At 45.4% G+C, this 22158-nt stretch overlaps 1 protein-coding gene across 2 annotated transcripts in view; it reads right to left on the bottom strand.

Moving 5' to 3' along the window:
• The window catches only part of ETV6 (ETS variant transcription factor 6), a 260671-nt gene that overhangs the window by 40189 nt on the left and 198324 nt on the right, over positions 1-22158 (bottom strand). For both annotated transcript variants that reach the window (XM_040488909.1, XM_040488908.1), the window contains exon 3: positions 13687-13851. In XM_040488909.1, the coding sequence (XP_040344843.1) occupies positions 13687-13851 (165 nt within the window). The remainder of the gene's footprint in view (positions 1-13686; positions 13852-22158) is intronic.

The raw sequence follows: 22158 nt of genomic DNA on the forward strand, positions 1-22158 counted from the left end.
ACAAAAAATGCTTTAAAAATGCTGAAAACGAGAGAACGGGAAGCACCTATAATCCCATCGCGCAGAGAAAGGAGTCCTGTTACCACTGTCTATGGTTTTATAGTGAGAATCAGGCTTGTGCTAGGGTTTTGTATGTCTCTTTTTCTCTCCACATTATTGAACGGCTCCACTAGCTGCAAAATGACAGCCCATCGCAGGAAGGTACCGGACTTTGTTGGGCATTTCAACGATTCCAATTTGTTGCTATCATTCTTGCGAAAAATATTTTCCTATCAATCTTTGCTTGCATTTCTGATTAACCAAAGAAGAATGATGGAGTCATTAAGTATGAAAATTTTTGATGCTCCACTGGCAATTCATAGAGAGCTTCCGACAGGAAAAAAACAAAACAAAACAAAACAAAAGCCTTTCAAACCCATCCCAACCCCAGGCAGGAAGAGAATGCGTATGAAAAACCGCACAACCCCAGTCAGAGGGGCTAACTATGAAAGATACCCTATAAAGAACTGGCACATTCTGGGATGCTCCCCTCCTTTAAAAATACACACAGGCATCGCTCCAAGGTTCTACAGGCCTCTAGAAGATCATCTCTAGATGTCAGCCCCTCGCAGAGGATGGTGGAGGCTGGTCTGAACTAGGTGCCTCTGGTTCTGATCTATTTGGTATTTAAAATGTCCACTGAGTAGTTAATTAGCAAAACAAAACCTCCCCCAAAACCTGTCATGGTCTTGTCCCACCTCTTTGGCTTAGATTCAAGTTCAAAAATGCAGGTGGGTGCTCAAAACCCCTTAGGGGTGGGTGATGAATCTTTAAAATACCACAGGCTTCTGACTGTCCCCCTACGCCCTTCCAAATACAGACATGCAGGCAGTCAACAATTGCACCAGACAATGGGCTTTTGTCTCTAATTTTAGCCATTTTTAACAGATACTTTAATGAACCACTTGATTTAACTGCATATTTTGGGCTATTGCTGAATTATTTTTTTCTTTTAAACTCTGTCTGAACCCAAGAAACGCTCCATATTAGTTTCTTTCTTTCTGCAAACCCTTTGTACCAAATAAAGTTCAAGATCGCTGTGTTCTAAGGGACTCCTGAGGTGCCTTTGTGTCTTTGCTTTGATTCTGTTCCTTCCTCTACCTTTGAGTGTTGGTTGTCATTAACATTATTACGTAGTGACACTATTTACTATTACGATGAAATAAAGCACAAGCCTTTAAAGAGCTGAAGACAAGCATGTCACTTGGGAATTTCCTTTTGATGACATGGGTGAGAAGATGCAGAGGTGTCGTGGGCCAGACTTTTACAAATGTTCCGTGTCAGGTAGAACCGTGGTGCACACGACTGTGTTTTCTGAGCTCAGGAGGCCTGGAGCCCATCTAATCTGAACCTAGTAGTCATGGTAATGTCGTCTCTGATGCGATGAGAATATAGAGCCTGAAATACGGTCCTATTTTAATGATTCATATTTTAATCGCGTACAAAAATAAGTCCCTAATCAACACTTTGTTTCTTCGGGTTTACTGTAATGTCTTCCTGAACTTTTCTTAATTTACACGGCCTCACACCCGCTGGGTTTTATCCTGTGGGTTTCAGCAATGCTTTATTTCGGTAGTACGCAGAAGAGAAAACGAACACACTGAAAAATGTGTTCCTGATGATTACTATTACTAAAAAAAATGGTCAGTAATTAGTGTATCCATTTTGGAAGAGGAGGCCAGGAAATATAAATTTAGTGTCTGTGAGGGTGTTCAACTTTGTTCGTTCAGAGAGGCAGGCTGATGTGGCGGGGAAGGCACGGACGTGCAGATGCGGCCGCCCGGGCTTGCGTCCCAGCCCCTCTGCACCAGGTGACCTTGAGCAAGTCCCTGAACTTCCCTGTGAGATGCAAACAGCATCTGCCTTGGAAGTCTGCTGGGAGGGTTCAAGGAGGGAGCAGGTGAGGTACGTGTGTTCATGCTGGCCCCTCCTCGGGAGTGCCTCCCAGGGCTGCAGATGTCCCGCTGTGAGGTGTGGTTAAAGACTCTTCTGCTGGGAGGTGGTCAAAGCCAGGGCAGGTCACTTCTTTTTGTGTTTCCACTTCTCTATGTACATATAGAAAGTGAGGCAATAAAGCAGAATGGGGAAGAGTCTATGCTCTGGAGTCAGACTGGTGCCTTGGGCACGCTCTTCACTCTCTCTAGTTCTCAGTTTCCTGGTCTTTAAAATGGTCACATTAATAACTGCCTCGTAGAATCAGTGTGAGGCGATCCCTGTGAAAAGCACATCACGGCGACCAGCAAGTAGTAATAACTCAGCAAACACTAGCTGGTTTTGTGACCACCACTGTCCTCACCACCATCGTTGTCATTATTGATATTATTAAAGTGGCACAGGGCAGACCTGTGGACCCTTGAGGCAGTCTCACGGGGAGAACAAAGAAGGGGTGTGTGGGTCATGGTCATTGTTATGTTCTCCCTCCAGAAAAGAAAAAGGTTAAGGGAGGCCATTCACCCATACTGGCTTCTCCAACACCTCCCCCTGGCCCGGTGGGCAGCCCCACGGAAGGACTGACAGGTTCTCTGCCCTAGACCTGTTCAGCCTTGTGTGCTGGCTCTCTTCTGTCTCTCGTCCCACAGCTGGCAAAGGGAGCCAGGCAGAGAAGGTTCCTATCTGTGCAAAAGAAAGCAGGGGACGGGTGAATCGAGTGGAACTCTGCCAGTCAAACCATAAGCCCGTTATGAGAACCAGTAAGGTAACATTTGTAAGTGCCACCTGGGACGGCTGACTAATGGGTGTGAAAATTTAACTCTAAGACCATAGAGTACGGCCATAGATGGATCAGTCCATTCACAGACATGTTTCCTCAGCAACCAGGGGCTCAGTCGGGGAATGTGGCTGGCTTAGCACAAATGCATCACTACTACGGGGGAAAAACCAACTTACTGTGCATGCCCTGTGTATGCGTGGTTGGCAGTAACAGCGTGTGCCCGATAACAGCTTGCAATCTTAGAAAGGATTCTAGAGGTTACTTCGATCGACTCAAACTTGTGTTCAGTAGAAGTCCCCTGCCTCCCCTTCCCCTGCCAAGAAGTAGCTTTGGCTGAGCACTTCCAGTGATGGGCAGCTGGCCACTAACATAAGCAAACCATTTTTGGACAGCTCGAGTTGATAGGAAGTTCTTCTGTTAAGTTGGAACCTGGCCTCCCCTGCAATCTCGTGGACCTCGGTTCCTAGTTTTGGCTCTGGAACAACACAGAACATGTGTCTCGTCTACAACAGCTTTCCAAATAAATAAAGGCGGCCTCCCATCCTATCCCATCTCCCCTGCCTCCTATTCCCTTCGACACCCAGCCTGTTCTCTTGCTACACTCTTAAAATATTCACATACACAGAAGATCATATCGAAAAAGTAATACTAACAAAAAGATCTCTGGATTAAAAAAAAGACATTTAAAAATAAGTTATACTTGGGGCACCTGGGTGGCTCAGTCGGTTAAGCGTCCGACTTTGGCTCAGGTCATGATCTCACAGTTTATGGGTTCGAGCCCCATGTTGGGCTCTGGGCTGACAGCCCAGATCCTGGAGCTTGCTTCAAATTCTGTGTCTCCCTCTCTCTCTGCCCACCCCCCCCCATTTTGTCTCTTAAAAATAAATAAACATTAAAAAAATTTTTTAAAAATATATGTTATATTTATTTGCCTGCTGAAAATAAAGAGCATGAGCCATAGCACTGCATATTTAACTTAGCTAATGACCACTGGCTTGAATTCAAAAGCACCTGTCAAAAAATTCTTGGCCCATTTAATTCGTGATAAATCTTCTCTGTCTCCCCAGAAAAGAAATACCCGGTACCGACTGTAAAAGGTGCGGTTATCGTACTAAACAATGGAACCAAGGCTATTGTTTAAGGGCCAGTAGCTCTGGTTGGTTTCTCTATGTATCTTCGTGCATACATACATAGTTCATGGACGCACATGTATGTGCAAAGTAGAGTTGCCAAGAAGCTAGTTGAGCTTCAAGGCTTTCTCCTGCATAGGCTCCCGGGAGGAGCCCTAGACCTACTTGTGTCCGCCAGATTATAAGCTTCAGGCCCCATAAGACCTAGATGTACTCCTGGGTACACGCACACATGTGATGCATGTTGTACTTGCATGCACACACACACACAGCGCATATGCACACACACGTATACAGCACAGAAACCCACACGCTCCACATACATATAATTTTGCACCGGTGGTCTTGATGGTGAAAAGCCAGGCATCTACTTTGAGAATAAATTCTTTTTTAGTATTTAGTGTTTATAGTATTTATAAATAGTATTTATTTATACAGGATTAGTATAAGGTATGCAGTATGCAGTATATATACAGTAATAGTACTTATAAATACAATTTATACTAAATTGTATTTAGTACAGTACAAATTTTATATGTAATTTGTTTCAAACGGGTAAGTAGAGAGAGTAAACAAACCTGCTACAAGTTGCCTTCTCAACGTAACTCGTGTCTGAAGGCTGAGAACATACAAATGCTATTTGGCGGGCTAAAGTCATCTATGTTTCCTTCCTATTAGAGGGAAGAGCTTGGGCTCTGGATCAAAGAAGTCCCAAGTTCAAACCCTGGTTCCTCTACTTGTCAGCTGCATGCCCCTGGGCAAATATCTTTTCTCAGTGAGGCTTAACTCATGGCTTATTTAACCTTCTTTTGTCTCAAGTGAGAACAATGCCACAGACTTGGCTGGGCTGCTAGGAAGACAGGTGAGATGATGTGGACAGGCAGCAGCCCTGTGTCTGCGATAATGTGGGCCCAAGAGGTGGCACCCCTTGTGATTGTGAGAATTAGTAACCGACGTGTCTCAAAAAATCTGGAAACTATTTGCTTTGCTTCAACAGTTGTGTATTTAAAGTGCATATACAATGCACGAAGTCACATTTGTATGTATCGAGTATGTCTTTTTCCAGTTGACATCACATCACATAGACATTTCTAGTTCAGTCTCTCTCTCTAGTTCACAGTTGTATCTTCAGCCTCTTTCTATGGGATTCTTCCTTTAGCATTTGAGCAGTGTCAGGTTTTCCTGTTTTCTACACACACACACGCACACGCACACACACAAGCACATGCACACACCCCTCGTCCTCATCTTCCCCTCCAACTACTGCTGTTTTTCTGGTTGCATCACAGCCAAGCTTGTCTGAGGGACTGACCAGCTCTGCTATCGCCACGACTCTCCCCTTTGACTGCTGACCTCGTCAGGGGAGGATGGTCGGTACCTGGGGACTCTGACTTTCAGCAACATTCAGCAGCAGCACTCACTACCTGCCTCCTTCTAGAACATTCCATGGCTTCAGACGTTCCCCTCCTGGATTTTTTTCCTACCTCTCTGCACTTCCTCCTCCAACCCTGCACTATTAAGGCTCCCCAGGCTCACACGAGTCTTTCTCCCCAGGAATCTCATCTCCTCCCATGGCCTCAATCAGCCTGTCTATGCTAAATCTACTCCAGCCAGGAACTTCTTCTCAACTCCAGAACCTTCCGCCATCTCCTAGATACTTCCTCTTGCGTGACATACGGACACCACACACTTAATGTGTCCAGGGTAAGTCTTTACGACCCACATGGTGTTTCCTAGTCCAGCGAATGCCCAGTTGATCAGGCCAGAAACCCGGGAGTCATGCTTAATTAACTCCTCTCCTCTCATCCAGCATCAGTCACCAAGACTTTCAGACTCTACCTTCTAAATAGCCCTGGCATCATCCCCTGCTGGTTCTGTCCTACTTCAAGCTACCACCTTTGCTCCTGGATGCCAGCCAAGCCAACCGCCCCACATCCATTCCTCACACTTTGTACCTTTGCACTCGTCCCAGTCTCTGCTTAAAACGCAGCATGGCTTCTACCTGTCTTTAAAACAACCTTTAGAACCACGAACATGATCTGCAAGGCCCTATAATCTACTGAAGAAATAACAAGTGACTCAATGAATAGTCGTAGAGTCACAGTACATTCCTTTATATTTACATTCTCCAAGTTTATGTAGCAAGTCCCATACTGTGGCTGGCTTGGGCATTTCCAGTTTTTATACTTATAAACAGGATTGCTAAGGGTATCTTTTCTTTCCCCCCACTGGACTGCATCCTTGGGATATTTTCTTTCTTTTCTTTTTTTTTTTTTTTTTTTTGAGAAGAGAGAAAGAGAGAGAGTGTGAGTAGGGAAAGGGCAGAGAGAGAGAGAGAGACAGAGAGAGAGACGCAGAATCCGAAGCAGGCTCCGGGCTCTGAGCTGTCAGCACAGAGCCCGACACAGGGCTCAAACTCAAAACCGTGAGATCATGACCCAAGTCGAAGTCTGATGATGCCCAACTGACTAAGGAGCCCCTGGGATATTTTCTCAAAATAGTATCATCAGTAAAAGGGTTTTGATCACTCTTTTTTCCCCCCACTTTTTATTTAAATCCAAGTCAGTTAACATATAGTATAATAATGATTTCAGGAATAGAACTTGGTGATTCATCACTTACATTATAACATCCAGTGCTCATCCCAAAAAGTACCCTCCTTAATGCCCATCACCCGTTTAGCCCATCCCCCCCCACCTCCACCCAATACCCCATCAGTAACCCTCAGTTTGTTCTCTGTATTTAAGAGTCTTTTGGGGCACCTGGGTGGCTCAGTCAGTTAAGAGTCCGACTTTGGCTCAGGTCCTGATCTTGTGGTTCATGAGTCTGAGCCCAGCATAGGGCTCTGTGCTGACAGCTCAGAGCCTGGAGCCTGCCTCAGATTCTGTCTCCCTCACTCTCTGCCCCTCCCCTGCTCATGATCTGTCTCTCTCAAAAATAAAAATAAACATTAAAAAAAAAGTCTCTTATGGTTTGCCTCCCTCTCTGTTTTTATCTTATTTTTTTCTTCCCTTCTCTTATGTTCATCTGTTTTGTTTCTTAAATTCCACAGATGAGTGAAATCATATGATATTTGTCTTCCTCTGACTGACTTATTTTGAGTTTTGGTCACTCTTAAAGTTCTTAGACACTACTTGTTCTCCAGAAGGCTGGGACCCTTGCATGGTGTCACCTACTGTGCTACCCACAGCCTGTCCCCCCGGGGCTTTGTATCACTTAACTTCTCAAGTTCGGTAGATTTAAAGCAGAATTTTAACATTCTTAAAATGTGCACTTTTCAGGGGATGATTTACTATGTACATATCCTCATGTGAAGATTATCTGAAGTAACACATTCTTAAATTTGCAAACTGTTCTCTTTTCTCTTTCTCTTCTGTTTTTATTCAGAGATTTTGGTTTCCTTTTGACCAATTCTTAAAACACAAAGAGGGCAAGGCTGGGAGGGATGCTTTTCAGATTTGTCATCAAATTCTCTCTGCTGGGTCCTCTCGGCCTCCGGCAGATGTTCAGGATGAAGTCCACGGCCTCAGTTCATTCGGTCTCGGTGTGTGTTCAGCAGTGAGAACGCCAAGGCTGGTACTGGCCTATTGAGGTCCCACTGGAGGCCACGATAGGCCCCTCCCATCAGGGCACAGCTTTGCTTTTGAACTCTGTTCGACCTTATTTTCTGAAAATTCCATTCAATCCATTTTTGTAGGCTGATTAAAGTACAGGCCTTTGTATTTAGTACAGAGTGATTTCTGTAACCATAACCATAACCATAAGCTAGTCTTTTACTTAGGAACCAATATTTGAGAGTTAGCTTGGTATCTGTGTCTCAAGACACAGAGATCCTGAGAAAAAGGGTGCAGGTTGTGGGAAAACGTGAACACTGTATTTAAGGCAAGAATAAATCAGTTAGAAAAGAGATATAGTGAGACAACTGCCTTTAGCGGATGCAGAACACAGAGGGGTATTACAGATAAACCAAAAACTAAGCGTGTGAGAAAATACGAATACCGTAAAACGAGTAGGTGCTTTGTTACAGGGCGTGTGGTCTGTTTTACAAGTGATAATGCCATGCTGTCTGGCACAGGGATCGGTCATCACTACCACTTTACAAATGGGACAAGGGAAGAGCTAAGAAATTAAAAGACTTTTCTGTAACTGGCTTCTTAACCATTTCTCTGATGTGTAGATGCTTTTTTTTCCCCTGCTCTGTTCACAGACACAAGGAGTATAGCCAACTCTCGGTGTCTCAGTCAAGGGTCACGCTTCCTGCAACTCCCACACTTTGGGACCATAATTCCCCTCCGTGACCAATACCTCAGTTTCTGCAACTTGATTCTAAAATAGCCAGCTGACCCAACCATTCAACCCAGCAAATGCACCTACGGTTGCTTAACAGAAATGAATAAGCAAGTCGGTCCGAGGAGGAACGTTATGAAGATACAGATCAGTATTTTTCGTTTAACCTTGAAAGGGAATTTTACTATATTTGGAGGTCACAAGCGAAGCGTATTTCCCCAAACAAAGGTTCTGGTGCGTTGGAGAGGGAAGAAATAATTTGCCACATCACATTCTGGTACACTGGAAGACTAATTTGCTTTGTAAATCCACCATACATTTTTTTTTGCTGAATTGAATTGAAGGAGCTTTGAAAAGATGCTTATTTTCCATTTTTTAGCATCAGTAGAGAGTCTAACATGAATTGAACTGAAAATATCTTGTGACTTTCGTGGCTGTTGTTCTTATAAATAATGTGTACATAAATCTATTCCATCTTGATGTCTAACGGTGGATAACTCTAAAAGAGTTAATATCAATGTTAACTTCTCCGTTCCTTATTCTCAAATCTCAAAGAGGTCAAATAGTCAAATATCCCTCTGAATTTAAATCATCCCAGACCACTTAAGGCAGTTACTATCTAGTAGCTCAAAGAGTAGGTAAAATTATCCCATACAGGTAAAATTTTTATAAAGTTAAGATTCCTCTGCATTTTTTCCTTAGCTTTGCAAATGTTATAGATTCACATCTTGTGTCCCCTAACTGGGAGAATATTCCAAAGAAAATATCCCATGCATCTTCAGCCTTACAATCTTCTGTTTGGAGATAATATGTTATTTAAAGCACATTCTAAATGTTCCCTGCTTTATTCTAGAGGTTGAACATGGAGAACTCTTGTCCTGGAAATGGACAAGACAGGTGTAGTTTGTGAAACGGGTCAAAGAATGTAGAGTTCAGAGAGGCTGCCATATTTTGACCTACGATATATTAATATTTCAGGTCATTAAAATTCATTGGACACTGTTCCCTCCTCTCTACATTTGAAATGGGTCGTGTTGGGGAATGTTATGTCCATATACAGACAGCATAATTCTGGGTGAGGCCAGGCAGGAAATAAGGTTGGGAGGAAGCTATAAACATCCAATTCACGGTGACGGGGCAACCAGATACTTTTGCTTATTCCAGTGGCTCCATGACTAGTGAGAAGCTGCTGCTGATTCATCTGAGGCAGCAAAAAACATTCAAAGAAAGACAGAAAAAAACTGACCGAAGTATAAGTTTTACAAGACATATAGGTTGAAGGGGATCAAAGTATTTATTCATTGCCTGTAGGGTAGGAGGTTGTACTATGTCATAAAAGCTTAATATTGTTTCCTGGTTGAGGTTGGGCCTAACTGTTAAGAGCTGAAGGGAGCTTTGGATCCATATGGTAGAAATCCCATTTTACGGATGAGGAAAATAGGGGCCAAAGAAGTACTGTGACCTGTGGACGAGCCACGTATAGAACGTGGGCCTCCAGACATCTACTATATCAAACGCTAAACCAGAAAGCCCACGTCAGAAGCAGCAGTGGCAAATGCTACATGGGAGCACTGAAGAAGATTTTCTATTTACACCTTGTCCCTACCCGAGGAGAATCCGAGTAGGTAGATCATGCCTCACTACCCTGCTACGCAGCCACTCCACGCGAACGTCTCCTGAACTCTTTCGCAGCTCGTTTCCAAACCCTCTGACAATACCCCTCTTTTTGTGGTCAGTTTTCTTGCAGCACCTCCTGGCAGGTATCACCTTGAAATTCTGTCCACGGCTTCCTGGTCAATGCCTTAATTAAATTACCTGCAATATATATTTCTCTTTACCCCCAGCTCAACACAACAGGGGTAATGCTCACGTCTACTATTCCCAGCTCTGGCCTGGCTCCGGTCTCAGATTTCCAGCAGCAGAACAGGACGTATCTTTTTGGATACCGTGGCCTTGCCGGGCCAAAATGAATCTTACTGCTTCCTGCAGATGAGCTCCTCTTCTTAGCTAACCATTCCGTGCCTGAAGTGCTATTATTTTATTCTCATCGATCTAGTTCTGGATTTCAATGTCTCCAATTAGGACTGTAGCTATAGCATCCTAACTGGTTTTCCTGTTTTTAGTGACCAAATGAGTCTACCCTATGCACTGACAGCCAAGGTCTGCTCCAAAGGGAGGGCTCCAATTCTGTTATTCTCCTGATCAAAACTCGTCAGTGGTTTCCCACGCCCTGCCAAATAAAATCCGAGCTTCTTAACGCGGGCTTTAAGGGACTCATGTGTTGGGTCATCATTCGATCAATATTGAGTGCCAACTGGATGCTGCAGTAGGTCAGCTTAACAAGACACAACCCTTACCCAAATGAACTCCCTCCTCTAGTAGAGGGATGCAGAACAGAAAGCAATCCTATAAAACATGGTGTGTGTGTGTGTGTGTGTGTGTGTGTGTGTGTGTGTGTGTGTCAGGAGCCATGACAGAATTAGGGTATGTTCTGCGACATAAGAGGAACAGCACCTAGCCCAGACCGAGGTGGGAAGAGGTGGAGGAAAGGAAGGCAGGCAGGGCACAATCAGGGAAGCAGGGATGTGAAGCAGGGAAAGCTTTCCCGGAGAAGGTCAGCAGAACTTCTAATAGGAAAAGGCATTCGGCCAAGTGGGGAAGGGGTGATGAGTGACGATGAACACTGTTTCAGGCAGGATGGAATCCTGATGTCCATGGATGATGTCCATGGAATCAGGATGTCTGAACCCCATCGGCACATGAACTGGCCTATGGCTCCTCAACACCTTTCCTTACCTCTACCTTAGGTTCCTTTCTAAGCTTTCAAAGTCCCGGCTCCATTACCATACCCTTGAGCTTGCATCTGACAATCCAGCCAGAAATTGCCTCTGTGATGCCTGAACCTCCTTAGCCCGCACTTCTGTAACTCTAGCATGGAGTTGCTCAGAGAATACGCATGGAATGAATTTCTACTGCCACCTAACTGGGGTCTAAGCACCTCAGGCCCAGTGAGTGCACTGGTTTTATCTGGTCTCCTACCTCCCGCCTCTTCCATTCATCAGATGGGCTACTTCACGTCATCCAGATACATTAAGATAGTGCTGCCCCAGTTACCTGGAATGTTCTTCTCTCCCCACCTTCTCCGTTCTATCCATCCTTCGTGTTCCAAATCAACTCCCTTCCTTCTCTCCTAAGCCCCATCCTGCTCTGCCCTTTCCTTTACTCCAGCTTCCTTTTGCCTCTAGGTTCAATGCAATCCTATCCAGCAGGACAGTGGGAGCCTGTCGATATTCCACATGGCCCACTCTGGCAAAGACCTGACAAAATGGCAGGGGACTACTGGTAGGCTTTTGCCTATCTTGGCTTCCAGTTTTGAGGAGAGAGAACCCACTTTCTAAGTAAAGCGGAGAGAGATCTCTAGGGAGAAAAAGAAATCAGCAACGAAAAGGAGTACCTGAGATATGATGGTTGGGGGGGGATTTACAGACTCAGGGAGTCTTAGCCCCAGCTAAGGGCTAAGTCAAATCCAGTCAAAACATATCACTGTGTGTTCCCTCATTTGTCTGACACGAGTGGTTCTCCTGGAACACACTAAAGAGTTAAAAGTTCTTTTCCTCCAGAGAGGTAGCTTTGCTCCTTTGAGTATACCTTTGAGGTTCCACTGGAACAGAAAAGGTAAGTATTTTTGCATTAAAGGGGACTATTTAGGGGTGCCTGGGTGGCTCAGTCGATTGGGCATCCGACCTCGGCTCTGGTCATGATCTCGTGGTCCGTGGGTTCAAGCCCTGCGTTGGGTTCTGTGCTGACAGCTCAGAGCCTGGAGCCTGCTTCAGATTCTGTGTCCCCCACCCGCCTCCCCACTCCTCCCCTGCTCACACTCTGTCTCTCTCTCTCTCAAAAATAAATAAATATTAAGAAAAAGGGGACTATTTAGTTTCCTTTTAGGCTAGCTTTATTTATTTATATAGTTGTTTTAGTTTTCTTACCCTGAGACTACAGAAAGAATCAATGATTTGAGACGAAACGTGTCAGGTATGGCTGGGTCCATTCCTTTATAAAACGTTAAAAATGATCTGTTTTTCAGAGATATGAACTTTCGAGTTTCAATACCTTCTATACTTCTCAGGGAAACTTCCCTTTATCATTTCCTCATATAAACGGTTTGCAGCGATTGGGAAAAGCGGGGGAGATACTGTTCTATATCCTTACCTCACGCCCTGTGATGGGGATGTTTCCTCACGACAGCTAGTTTACTAACTTCTGGCAGGCCTCCAGGAGTAAATAAGGGTTAAATGTCGCTGGAACTATGCCAAGACCTTACACAGGATCTCTGCCCTTTGTCAAGACAAAGAGAGTCTCCACCAGACAAGGTATATCCAAGTTGGCCACAAAGAGGCTCAAGACAAGGAGCGCCTGTTGGTACCTGAATAACTAGCCCCTCAAAAGGCATAAACCTGAGACCAAAGTTCCCCATTTCACATACGGGGTTCCCAAATAACTATCTCCTAAGTATCCATAAAGTTTAAGAAGTGAAATTAGAAAGTTCATTTGAAGTCTCACACCTATGTCAGAAATACATTTTGTAGGTACAAACGCTCTTTGCTGAATCAAATCTTCCCATGCGGTCTTCGGAGCCCTTATGTTGACAAAACTGCCCGGTTAGAGGAGCCTGGGAAATCTTCCACTTGCCTTTTTCAGGATTTCTATAAGCTACAGGATGCCATACTTCAAAAAATTCAGTACTCCTGGGGCACCAGGGTGGCTCAGTCGGTTAAGCGTCCGACTCTCGATTTCAAGCTCAGGTCACGATCTCACGGTTTGTGGGTTCGAGCCCCGCATCGGGCTCTGAGCTGACAGTGCAGAGCCCGCTTGAGATTCTCTCTCTCTGCCCCTCCCTTGCTCGCGCTCGCGTGCACTCTCTCTCTGTCCCTCTCTCAAGATAAAGAAATAAGCTTAAAAAAAAAAAAATCAGTACTTCCAAAGGAAATCACCCAAAGCCCTTTATTTCTACACTTGCCGTGGCTCCTAGGACCTCCACCTCTTCCCATCCTTATCTTCTGTTTCCCTCACGTCTTCTTCCCTTTCTACTCCATCTACCTGGGCAAGGGCTCACGCCCCTTCTTCCTGTGTCTTTGGTTTTAACTGAGCAGTTCACCACCTACACTCACTCTCAAGCACCACTTTCAAAAGTTTCCAGAATCAGGAGCAAGGCAGAGTCAAAGGGCCGGAATGCATTTTCTCCTTGATTTGGTGGCACAACTAGACCCCTTAAGCTCCTTAAGGACCCTGTGGGTCCTTCTCCCGACCTTCAAAGTTTCCCCTCGATCTGGAAATTCTTCCTCTTTTCCCCTCCAATGGACTTAGTCAGCAAAATCTTTCCTCTATGAAGCTAGGTCACGGTCTTTGTGCTCACGGTGACCTACCGTGGGGATTTCTTGGGCGTGATGGGTGGTGGCAAAGACCAAGCAATGACTAACAGATTTTCCAAGCCGAACACGTGTCAGGAGTCCAGACTCTCACCTGAATGAGGAGATCGATAGCGAAAGTCCTCTTTGGTCAGCAGCAGGAGCGCTTTGCCGTTCATTTCAAACGTGTTGCTGTCAATTGGCCTTAAAGAAAATTCGTTTTCAGCCCACTTGAGCCACTGGGCTACGTCATCCCTGCTCCAGTAAATTGGCTGCAAGCCTGTTGGAGAGAGAGCAAGGCAGAAAGAGAGAGAGAGAGAGAGAGAGAGAGAGAGAGAGAGAGAGAGAGAGAGAGGAAAAAAAAAAAAGGTCTTGTCACTTAGACAGTTGGAATAAAGGAAAAAGCTTTCTGAATGGTTAATAAAATGGAGTCTCCAGGTCTGAAGAGCTCTTATGTTCAACTCTGAATCCCAAGGCAAAGCTCAAGTTTGTAAGTGCCCAAGTGTGGTATCGGATGAACTATTTATTCAGAGGCAACATGAGAAGAACGATCCTTTTTTAGTCTTTGATGGACCCTAGGCCTTGCTGGCCTGCCCTTCCCTGCCCAGCTCCAGGGGCTGCCTTGATTCAGGTATGCCCCAAAGCTGAAGCTCCACGGTGGCCTGAAACACCCAAGGAACTTATGACAAATGTCATAACAAATGTCAATGTGCTTTGGAGGGGACCTTAGAATCAGAGCTGATCTAATTGCCACCCAGTGTCCTTTTGTTTTTTTTTATTTAAAAAAAATTTTTTTAACATTTATTTATTTTTGAGACAGAGGGAGACAGAGCGTGAGCCGGGGAGGGGCAGAGAGAGAGGGAGACACAGAATCAGAAACAGGCTCCAGGCTCTGAGCTGTCAGCACAGAGCCCGACGCGGGGCTCGAACTCACGGACCGCGAGATCATGACCTGAGCCTAAGTTGGATGCTTAACCGACTGAGCCACCCAGGCGCCCCCTCAGTGTCCTTTTGAAGTGAGAACGTTCCAGAGTCGGGCCTGACCTTTGAGAGCTGCCAAATAATAAAGTGTTCCCTGAAATTTCTTCCAGGAAGAGCAATTCACTCAGCCTCTGGGAAACTATCAGGCTAGCCTCTGGGAATGAGAGGGCAAAGCAAGGATAAAAGGTCTTTTGCCTTTTTATTCTACTTTTTGATGTTAGAACTTTCTGCCGGGGGTGGTATTAGACTCTGAGTGGGACCAGAAGTGGGCCAAAGGCAGGGCTGTAGCTTAGGTGGAGAGGAGAACTCAGGCTGGGCTTTTCTGGAAGTCTGACTGTGAATCTATATTTTTATTTTATTTTGCTGTTGTGGGAAATCTTTGGTATATCATTCAAGTGGTTTAGAACAGTGGTTCTACAAGTGTGATCTGGGGACCCCTCAGGGTTCCCAAGCACTTTTCAGAGTGTCAATGAAGTCAAACCTCTTTTCATAGCAATATAAAGAGGTTATCTACTTTTTCAGCCTCATTCATTCATGAGTAGACAGCGGGATTTTCTAGAAGCTACACAACGTGTGATACTGCAGCAGACGTGAGAATCCAGCCATCTTCTATGAAGCCAGACATTAGAGACTTGCAAAAATGTAAAACAATGCCACTTCTCTCACTACTTTCTGGAAGATATATTCATAAATATATATTTATGCTAACATAAGCTTAGCTTATTACTTTTCAGTAAGTGTTTTTGAAATTCTGAGTTTTAGTTTTCAATATGGTAAATATAGACAGGATCCACATGAGCGAAGCTCTTTGGGGTCTTCAATAATTCTTAAAAACTGAAAGCAGTCCTGAGACCAAAATGAGAACTGAGGGGTTGGAAGGAGCTACGTGCCCAACAGAGCTTCCTTCTCCAAAACTGCACCGTGTGAATTAATGGTTCAAATACAATGGAGTCAGGGTTTGCCAAGAAGAGCTTCAGTCTCTCCAGGAAGTTACTTAAACTTCCTAAGGAGACTCCATGAGTGTGCTCTAAAAGTGCCCTTCAGTTTGATCCTAGAAAGAGTCACCTTTTCATCCTTCAATCAAGCATAACAAAGAACTGTCTGGTCTACTTGTGTATGCTGTTTCTCCTCCCTCGTGGACCAGGGAAGGAATAGCTCAGTTCCCTTGGAGAAAGTCCAGAGCCTCTGGGCATGACTATTGGCTCCGTCTTCCAGGTGGCTCCTTTGCAAAGTCTAGTTCTGAAGAATGGTAGCTGGCTTCTTTGAACTCTGGGGAAGTCCTCTCTCAAGCAGTCTCTCGTGTAGGACACCAAGAAAGAAGTACAGGCATTGGCAGAATTAGAGATGGGCGTCCAAGAGCTTTTTTTCCCTTGGGTTTTAAGTTTTACAATTTTACGTGGCAAAAGAAAGTGGCATCATGAAATCATAATGTGTAGTATGGGCCGCCTGGGTGGCTCAGTCGGTGAAGAGTCCAACTTCGGCCCAGGTCATGATCTCTCGGCTGGTGGGTTCGAGCCCCGCGTCGGGCTCTGTGCTGACAGCTCAGAGCCTGGAGCCTGCTTCCGATTCTGTGTCTCCCTCTCTTGCTCTGCCCCTCCCCTGTTCATGCTGTCTCTCTCTCAAGAATTAAATAAATAAATAAATAAATAAACAAACAAATAAATAAATAAAGTGTAGTATGCTACTGCTCTATGATCCTGAGAATAAAACACAGCCACTAAAGAATTTAAGGTTTTGTTTTTGGCTCTTAACTCTACCCAGAAGTAATGCCTATTAAAAACGGTCCTTGGATACAGAAGGTGCCCCCCCCCCCACTGTCTTTCCAACGACCTTGGCAAAACCCATATCTGGAATCACAGTGAAATGGCAGTGGGCGTGAGGACGGCTTAGCAAAATCTCAACTTTTGAACCGGTAAAAAAAACCTTAATGTTTACTTCCTATCGTCAGCGGTGTCGCCTTTGAACAGAAACAGCACAGCGATCAGTCATCTGTTATTGGGAATTTTTCCCCTTCCTCTCTTTCACAGGAGCAGCACGGGCACAGCCAGGCCCGGCGGGGGGCGGGGGGGTGCAAATATGGGGTTGCAGTCAAGCTTGGCCTAGGAAAGAGCCTGGCGGTAGATGGGCCACGGAGCAGAAGACACTCAGTCAGAAACAGGAAAAACGATGCGGTAGCTTATTGGAAGCGTGCGCGCCAAGGCAAATACAGAACCGAATCCCCCTGGGGAGGGGGAAGGAGAGTGAAATGCTGAAGTGTCTGCAGAGGAGTCACTGAACCGGAGGGAGGTGGGGGGAGTGGGGGTGGGGGGACACAAGTAGTAATTTGAGGCTCTTTATATTCTATGGAAGAAAATACTCATGAGTAATCTTTTCCCTAAATACAAGAGGAGTCACACACTCCAACCAGCCCTGCTGGTGAAAGGCAACAGTTTCTCTTTTCACTTCCCATTAATCTCTCCCACAGCCCCGGTCCCCCGAAGCAAGCACAGTCACCGCGGAAACCCCCTCGTGGGGAACCAGCATGAAGGCCCCGGGCTGTGTGCAAAAGGGACCCATCAGGTCACTGTCAGTCCAGGGAATACCAGGCGATCCTAGCAGTTTTACAAAAGTGACCCTGACAGACCCAGCTACCTGCTTGAGGCCCCCGAGGAAACCGGTCAGAGTGTAAGGACAAGGTGGACAGATAGACCAAGCTGGAAAGAGGCTTGATAAACTTCGGTGTTCAAAGTCAAGTCCTACTGCTATTTCTTTTTTAAGTCTCTAGAATAACTGGGAAAAAAGAAGCCCCCTTTCCTCCAACCTAACAGCCCTACGGCCTGGGAGTTACAGTGTCTAAATGGAATAGAGCCTTGGACCCAGAGGCAACTCTGTCTAATCAGGACCATTTAATTTACTTAACAGTCATCTATTAGGCATGTCTATCATCTTGCACTATTGTAAGCACTTTGTAAATATTAGCTCATTTAATTGCATGCTCACAGCAAAACCATGACATAGGGGTTCAGATCAGGGAACTCGGGCTCGGTGCACTTAAGGGATGTGCCCAAGGTCCTACGGCCACGGAAACAAGAGGGGCCGAGAGGGGCAGATTTGAACCCAGGCAGTCTGGCTTCAGGGTGTGTGTTCTTATCCATCACACTACACTTACGCATGCAGTTCCCACCCAGAGTCAGAATTCGGATTGATTTTCAGCGTCTATTAGGGATGCAGAAAAGACTGGGTGAATTGAATCCTCCCCATCCAAGACTTTCATCGTTGGAGGCTTTCTCAAGTTATCAACAGACTAAAAATAGAGCCAAAAAAAATCTGTATATCCTTGGAGAAGTAGATTTATAAATGGGAAGAGGAGGGAGGTGTAGGTGGCGCTCCGCTTTGAACACATCCAGGAATAAAGTGCCGCCCTCACTGGCTACTTGCCCGCGGGCACTCAATGCTCATAGGCACTGGTCTTGAGACGTCATGTGGCTCACAGCTGCTAATGTAACAGAAGCCGTATGGGCGAGATGAGGGAGAACGTATAACACAGAACCGGCCTTACAGTTATCTCTTGCAACTTTAACTCAACAAAATCGAATAATATAGCAGTTAATGACTAGTGAAAGGAAGAGAGACCATTTTTCTGCGCCTGTGTTCTACTACTCCCCGTGCACATAATAAGCCTACTAAGACCTGCATTAAAAAAAAAAAAAGTTGGATTTAGTTTTGAGAGAGAGAGTGTGAGCAGGGAAGGGGCGGGGAGAGAGGGGGACAGAGGATCCAAAGAGGGCTCTACGCTGACAGCAGCGAGCCTGATGCGGGGCTCGAACTCACAAACCGTGAGGTCATGACCTGAGCAAAGTCGGACGCTCAACCGACTGAGCCACCCAGGCGCCCCAAGACCTGCCATTTTTATTTTTTTTTTTTTAAATTTTTTTTTCAACGTTTATTTATTTTTGGGACAGAGAGAGACAGAGCATGAACGGGGGAGGGGCAGAGAGAGAGGGAGACACAGAATCGGAAACAGGCTCCAGGCTCCGAGCCATCAGCCCAGAGCCCGACGCGGGGCTCGAACTCCCGGACCGCGAGATCGTGACCTGGCTGAAGTCGGACGCTTAACCGACTGCGCCACCCAGGCGCCCCAACCTGCCATTTTTAACGTCAGTTCACTTCAGAGTATATTTGAGAAGCATTTTATTTATTTATTTATTTATTTTTTTTATTTATATATGAAATTTATTGTCAAATTGGTTTCCATACAACACCCAGTGCTCATCCCAAAAGGTGCCCTCCTCAATACCCATCACCCACCCTCTCCTCCCTCCCACCCCCCATCAACCCTCAGTTTGCTCTCAGTTTGAGAAGCATTTTATACAGAAGAGATGAACCGCTATTATTAAGAAAATTCCGAAGCATTCCACTGCAGTTTTTTTTTCCCAAGTGGGTCAAGTGAAGTTCATTCACTTCTTCAAGTCCATGTTCAAGGGCGCAGCCACTTTCACCAGCACATTGTTAAGCCTCATTTCAAGGTCTCTCAGCTAATGTTTAAATGAACGATGAAAAGTGGGCTAGGAGTCAGGAGCCCGGATTTTACCACCAGAACTGCCATTAGCTAACAGGTGATTTGGGGCATTTTCTCCCGGGCTCGGCAACTTCATTCTGTAAAATGAGGCGCCTAGACGATGGGGTCTCTATTCCTTTCTGGGTTGCACACTGGGAACATAGTCCCGCTTCATCTGAATCCTAAAAACCCAATCATATAAACAGCCAGGACCTTTTTACTACCAAACTACCGCCTGCTCACAATGATGACCCCAAGATTTTGTAACTTCCTGAATGACCTTCTGGGTCTTGGAAAACAGATTACATTATTTTAAATAGAGGGCAGTGCCTAAGAGTGTTTTATCATATTCCAATTCTTGGAAAAGCTATAAGCCGGCCGAGGCAATAATACACATAACATTCTGACAAGGGGCTTTCACATGTATGACCTCATGTAATTCTCACGAAAGCTCTGTGAAATCCGTCTTGCTCCCATGTCAGTTTTAACAGATGAGGAGGAGAACAGGGGGCTCGGAGTCAGGAGATGATTGTACCGGCTCGAACAATACTCATTTCAGGCTCTGGTGCTACAAAATACAGTCATCAAAAACATCCTTTGTCCCAACCTTGCCGTGTACACGGGATTTTGATACAGACGCTGTGGCTTGTGGGACAGACTGGTAAAAGAGAAGACGACACCCCAGAGATGATCTAGTCCAACTCCCACCCATCTCACTCACGGGGAAACTGAAGCTGGGAAAAGTTAAGAGGCTGCACCGCGAGCAAGCCGCCCCACGTTCCCTGCTTCCAGCATCTCAGGCTGTGTCGTAACTCGATTCAATGACACAGAACAATTCTGTAACCCCTGACATGAATGAGGAAAATGATCACTTCCTTGCTTAGTCATCCTGACTTCAGATTAAACGTCCTTAATTGATCCAAACACAATTTCTCAATTGCAGTTTTTAGACCCTCCCCAACCCACCTGCCTCCTCCAGAGATCATATTTAGCTCCCATGCCTAAACATCGTACCAGGAGCAGGGCCAGAACTTTCTTCCTCTGGACAATAGACTTCTATTGTTCATAGTCGCTAAGTTATTGGGTGTTTAGACTGAATATTTTCTGCAAAGATTCTTATTCTCAGCACACATAATGGGACATGGTGGCACTTGGATCCAAACCCAGGTGGTCTGGTTCCACAGTTCCCAACTCTGTTTTTTTATTTCAGTTTTATTCATTTATCTTGAGGGAGAGAGAAAACACGAGTGGAAGAGGGGCAGAGAGAAGAGAGAGAATCCCAAGCAGGCTCCGCACTGTCAGCACAAAGCCTGATGCGAGGCTTGAACCCAGGAACCCATGAGATCATGACCTGAGCCGAATTCAGATGTTCAAGTGGCTGAGCCACCGGGCGCCCCCAACAGTCCCAACTCTTAAAACCCTGCCATACTGCTTCTCGAGAACCTCATAATGACAGCAAATACTTACAAGAACTTACTGTGTCCCAGGTACTGTCCCCAGTGCTCTCTGTACAGAACTCATATAATCCCCACAACAACACTGTATGACAGAAACCATCACTATCTGGAGCACAGGGAAGTTAAGTGACTCGGCCAAAGTCACATAGCTAGATAATGGACAAGCCAGCCGGCTTGGCCCAAAGTCTGTATTATTAACCACCTATACGTCTCTGTCTAGGCTTATTTGGTGTTTTGGCAGAACATCAAATTAAATTCGTGACCGAAAAAAGAGACGGAGAAGAGCGTCAATGGCCATATGAATCGTCACAGTGGATACGCACGCAGGCACCGAGCGCCAGCACTGAAACTATTCCCCAGCTGTGTGACCTCAGGCAGGTTCCTCGACCTCTCTGTGTCTCACTTGACTCAAATGAAAAAAGGGGACAGTTTGCAAGCTGTGAGTAGGTACCAGTGGATCACAGACGATGTGCTTGTCAAATGTGAAGATGCCATAAAGCTAGTATACAGTAAGATTATGTAAGTGGTAACAATAAAACACGCAGAGGACAGTATGTGGAACGTAGCAAGCATTTAATAAGTATTAGCTACTGTTACTACGGTCACCATTTTCAGTTGCCCTACCCTGCACACACACAGCTGGTGTCTGGAACCCAACTGGAGGAATGTACTTGAATCAATATTAGATTTCATCTTGTTATTTTTTTTGCCATCATTCCCAGCCTGCTGCAGTCTTTCCGGATTTGGTTCTATTTCTAGTAACAACCACGCGTTATAGCTTCATGTCTTCTGTGGCTTTGATAAGCATCTGTCACCGCAACAGGTTCCTGACAAAATGCGGATTAGGTGAGGGCTGAGGTGGGAGCACTCTGGTGACGTAACAGTCACCTCCTTCCAGATGGATGCTGATCAAGTTATCAGCTCCTTTGGGGTGCAAGGGTTCAATGATCAGTCCATTTAAATACTCTGGTAGCTGGACTGTAGTTTTCAAGCTCAGCCGAAACGGCACCGTCTAAAATTCAATGAAATGCTTTCTTCGTGTCCATGAATAAGTAACCACGACCTTATCGAAGGGGATAGAGGAAGCAGAGAAGGAGCAAATGCTGGACTCTGAAGGGACAACTTTTTCCCATGTGCTCACAACATCTGCGTTTCAAACCCTGTCCCGAATTCCACCTGGAGGTTAGATCACGCCAGCTGTTTTTAGTCTGTACGGACACTCTCTTCTCCTTTTCGATTGTGAATATCAGGTAAACGGTGGCTCACAGTCTTTCTTTCAGTCCCTCTTCCATTCCCTACAACCCTCAGGGATCGCTGTCAGTGGCCTAACTCTCACCCTTGGAAGTTCTGTACTCTCATTTGTCATTTGGGCCAAGAGCAGTGAATTTATGTAGAACAACTTAGACTCGTTTTTACATCAATTCTCCCATGAGGCTTTAATTCCCTTATGCCGATGTTTGTAATACCTGTTTCGGTCTGACAACCCTCCTCCCTGATGGCAGAGAGAGAAGAAAGAGAGAAGTTGCACAGTTTTCTCTTTGCCACTTGGTCATGTCACTCTATCCAACCGAATCAGCATGCTGATACCATGCTTATTCTTATTTATTTATTT

The sequence above is a fragment of the Herpailurus yagouaroundi genome, unplaced genomic scaffold (genome assembly GCF_014898765.1).
Source record: "Herpailurus yagouaroundi ecotype Mexico unplaced genomic scaffold, PumYag 166, whole genome shotgun sequence".
Lineage (NCBI taxonomy): Eukaryota > Metazoa > Chordata > Mammalia > Carnivora > Felidae > Herpailurus > Herpailurus yagouaroundi.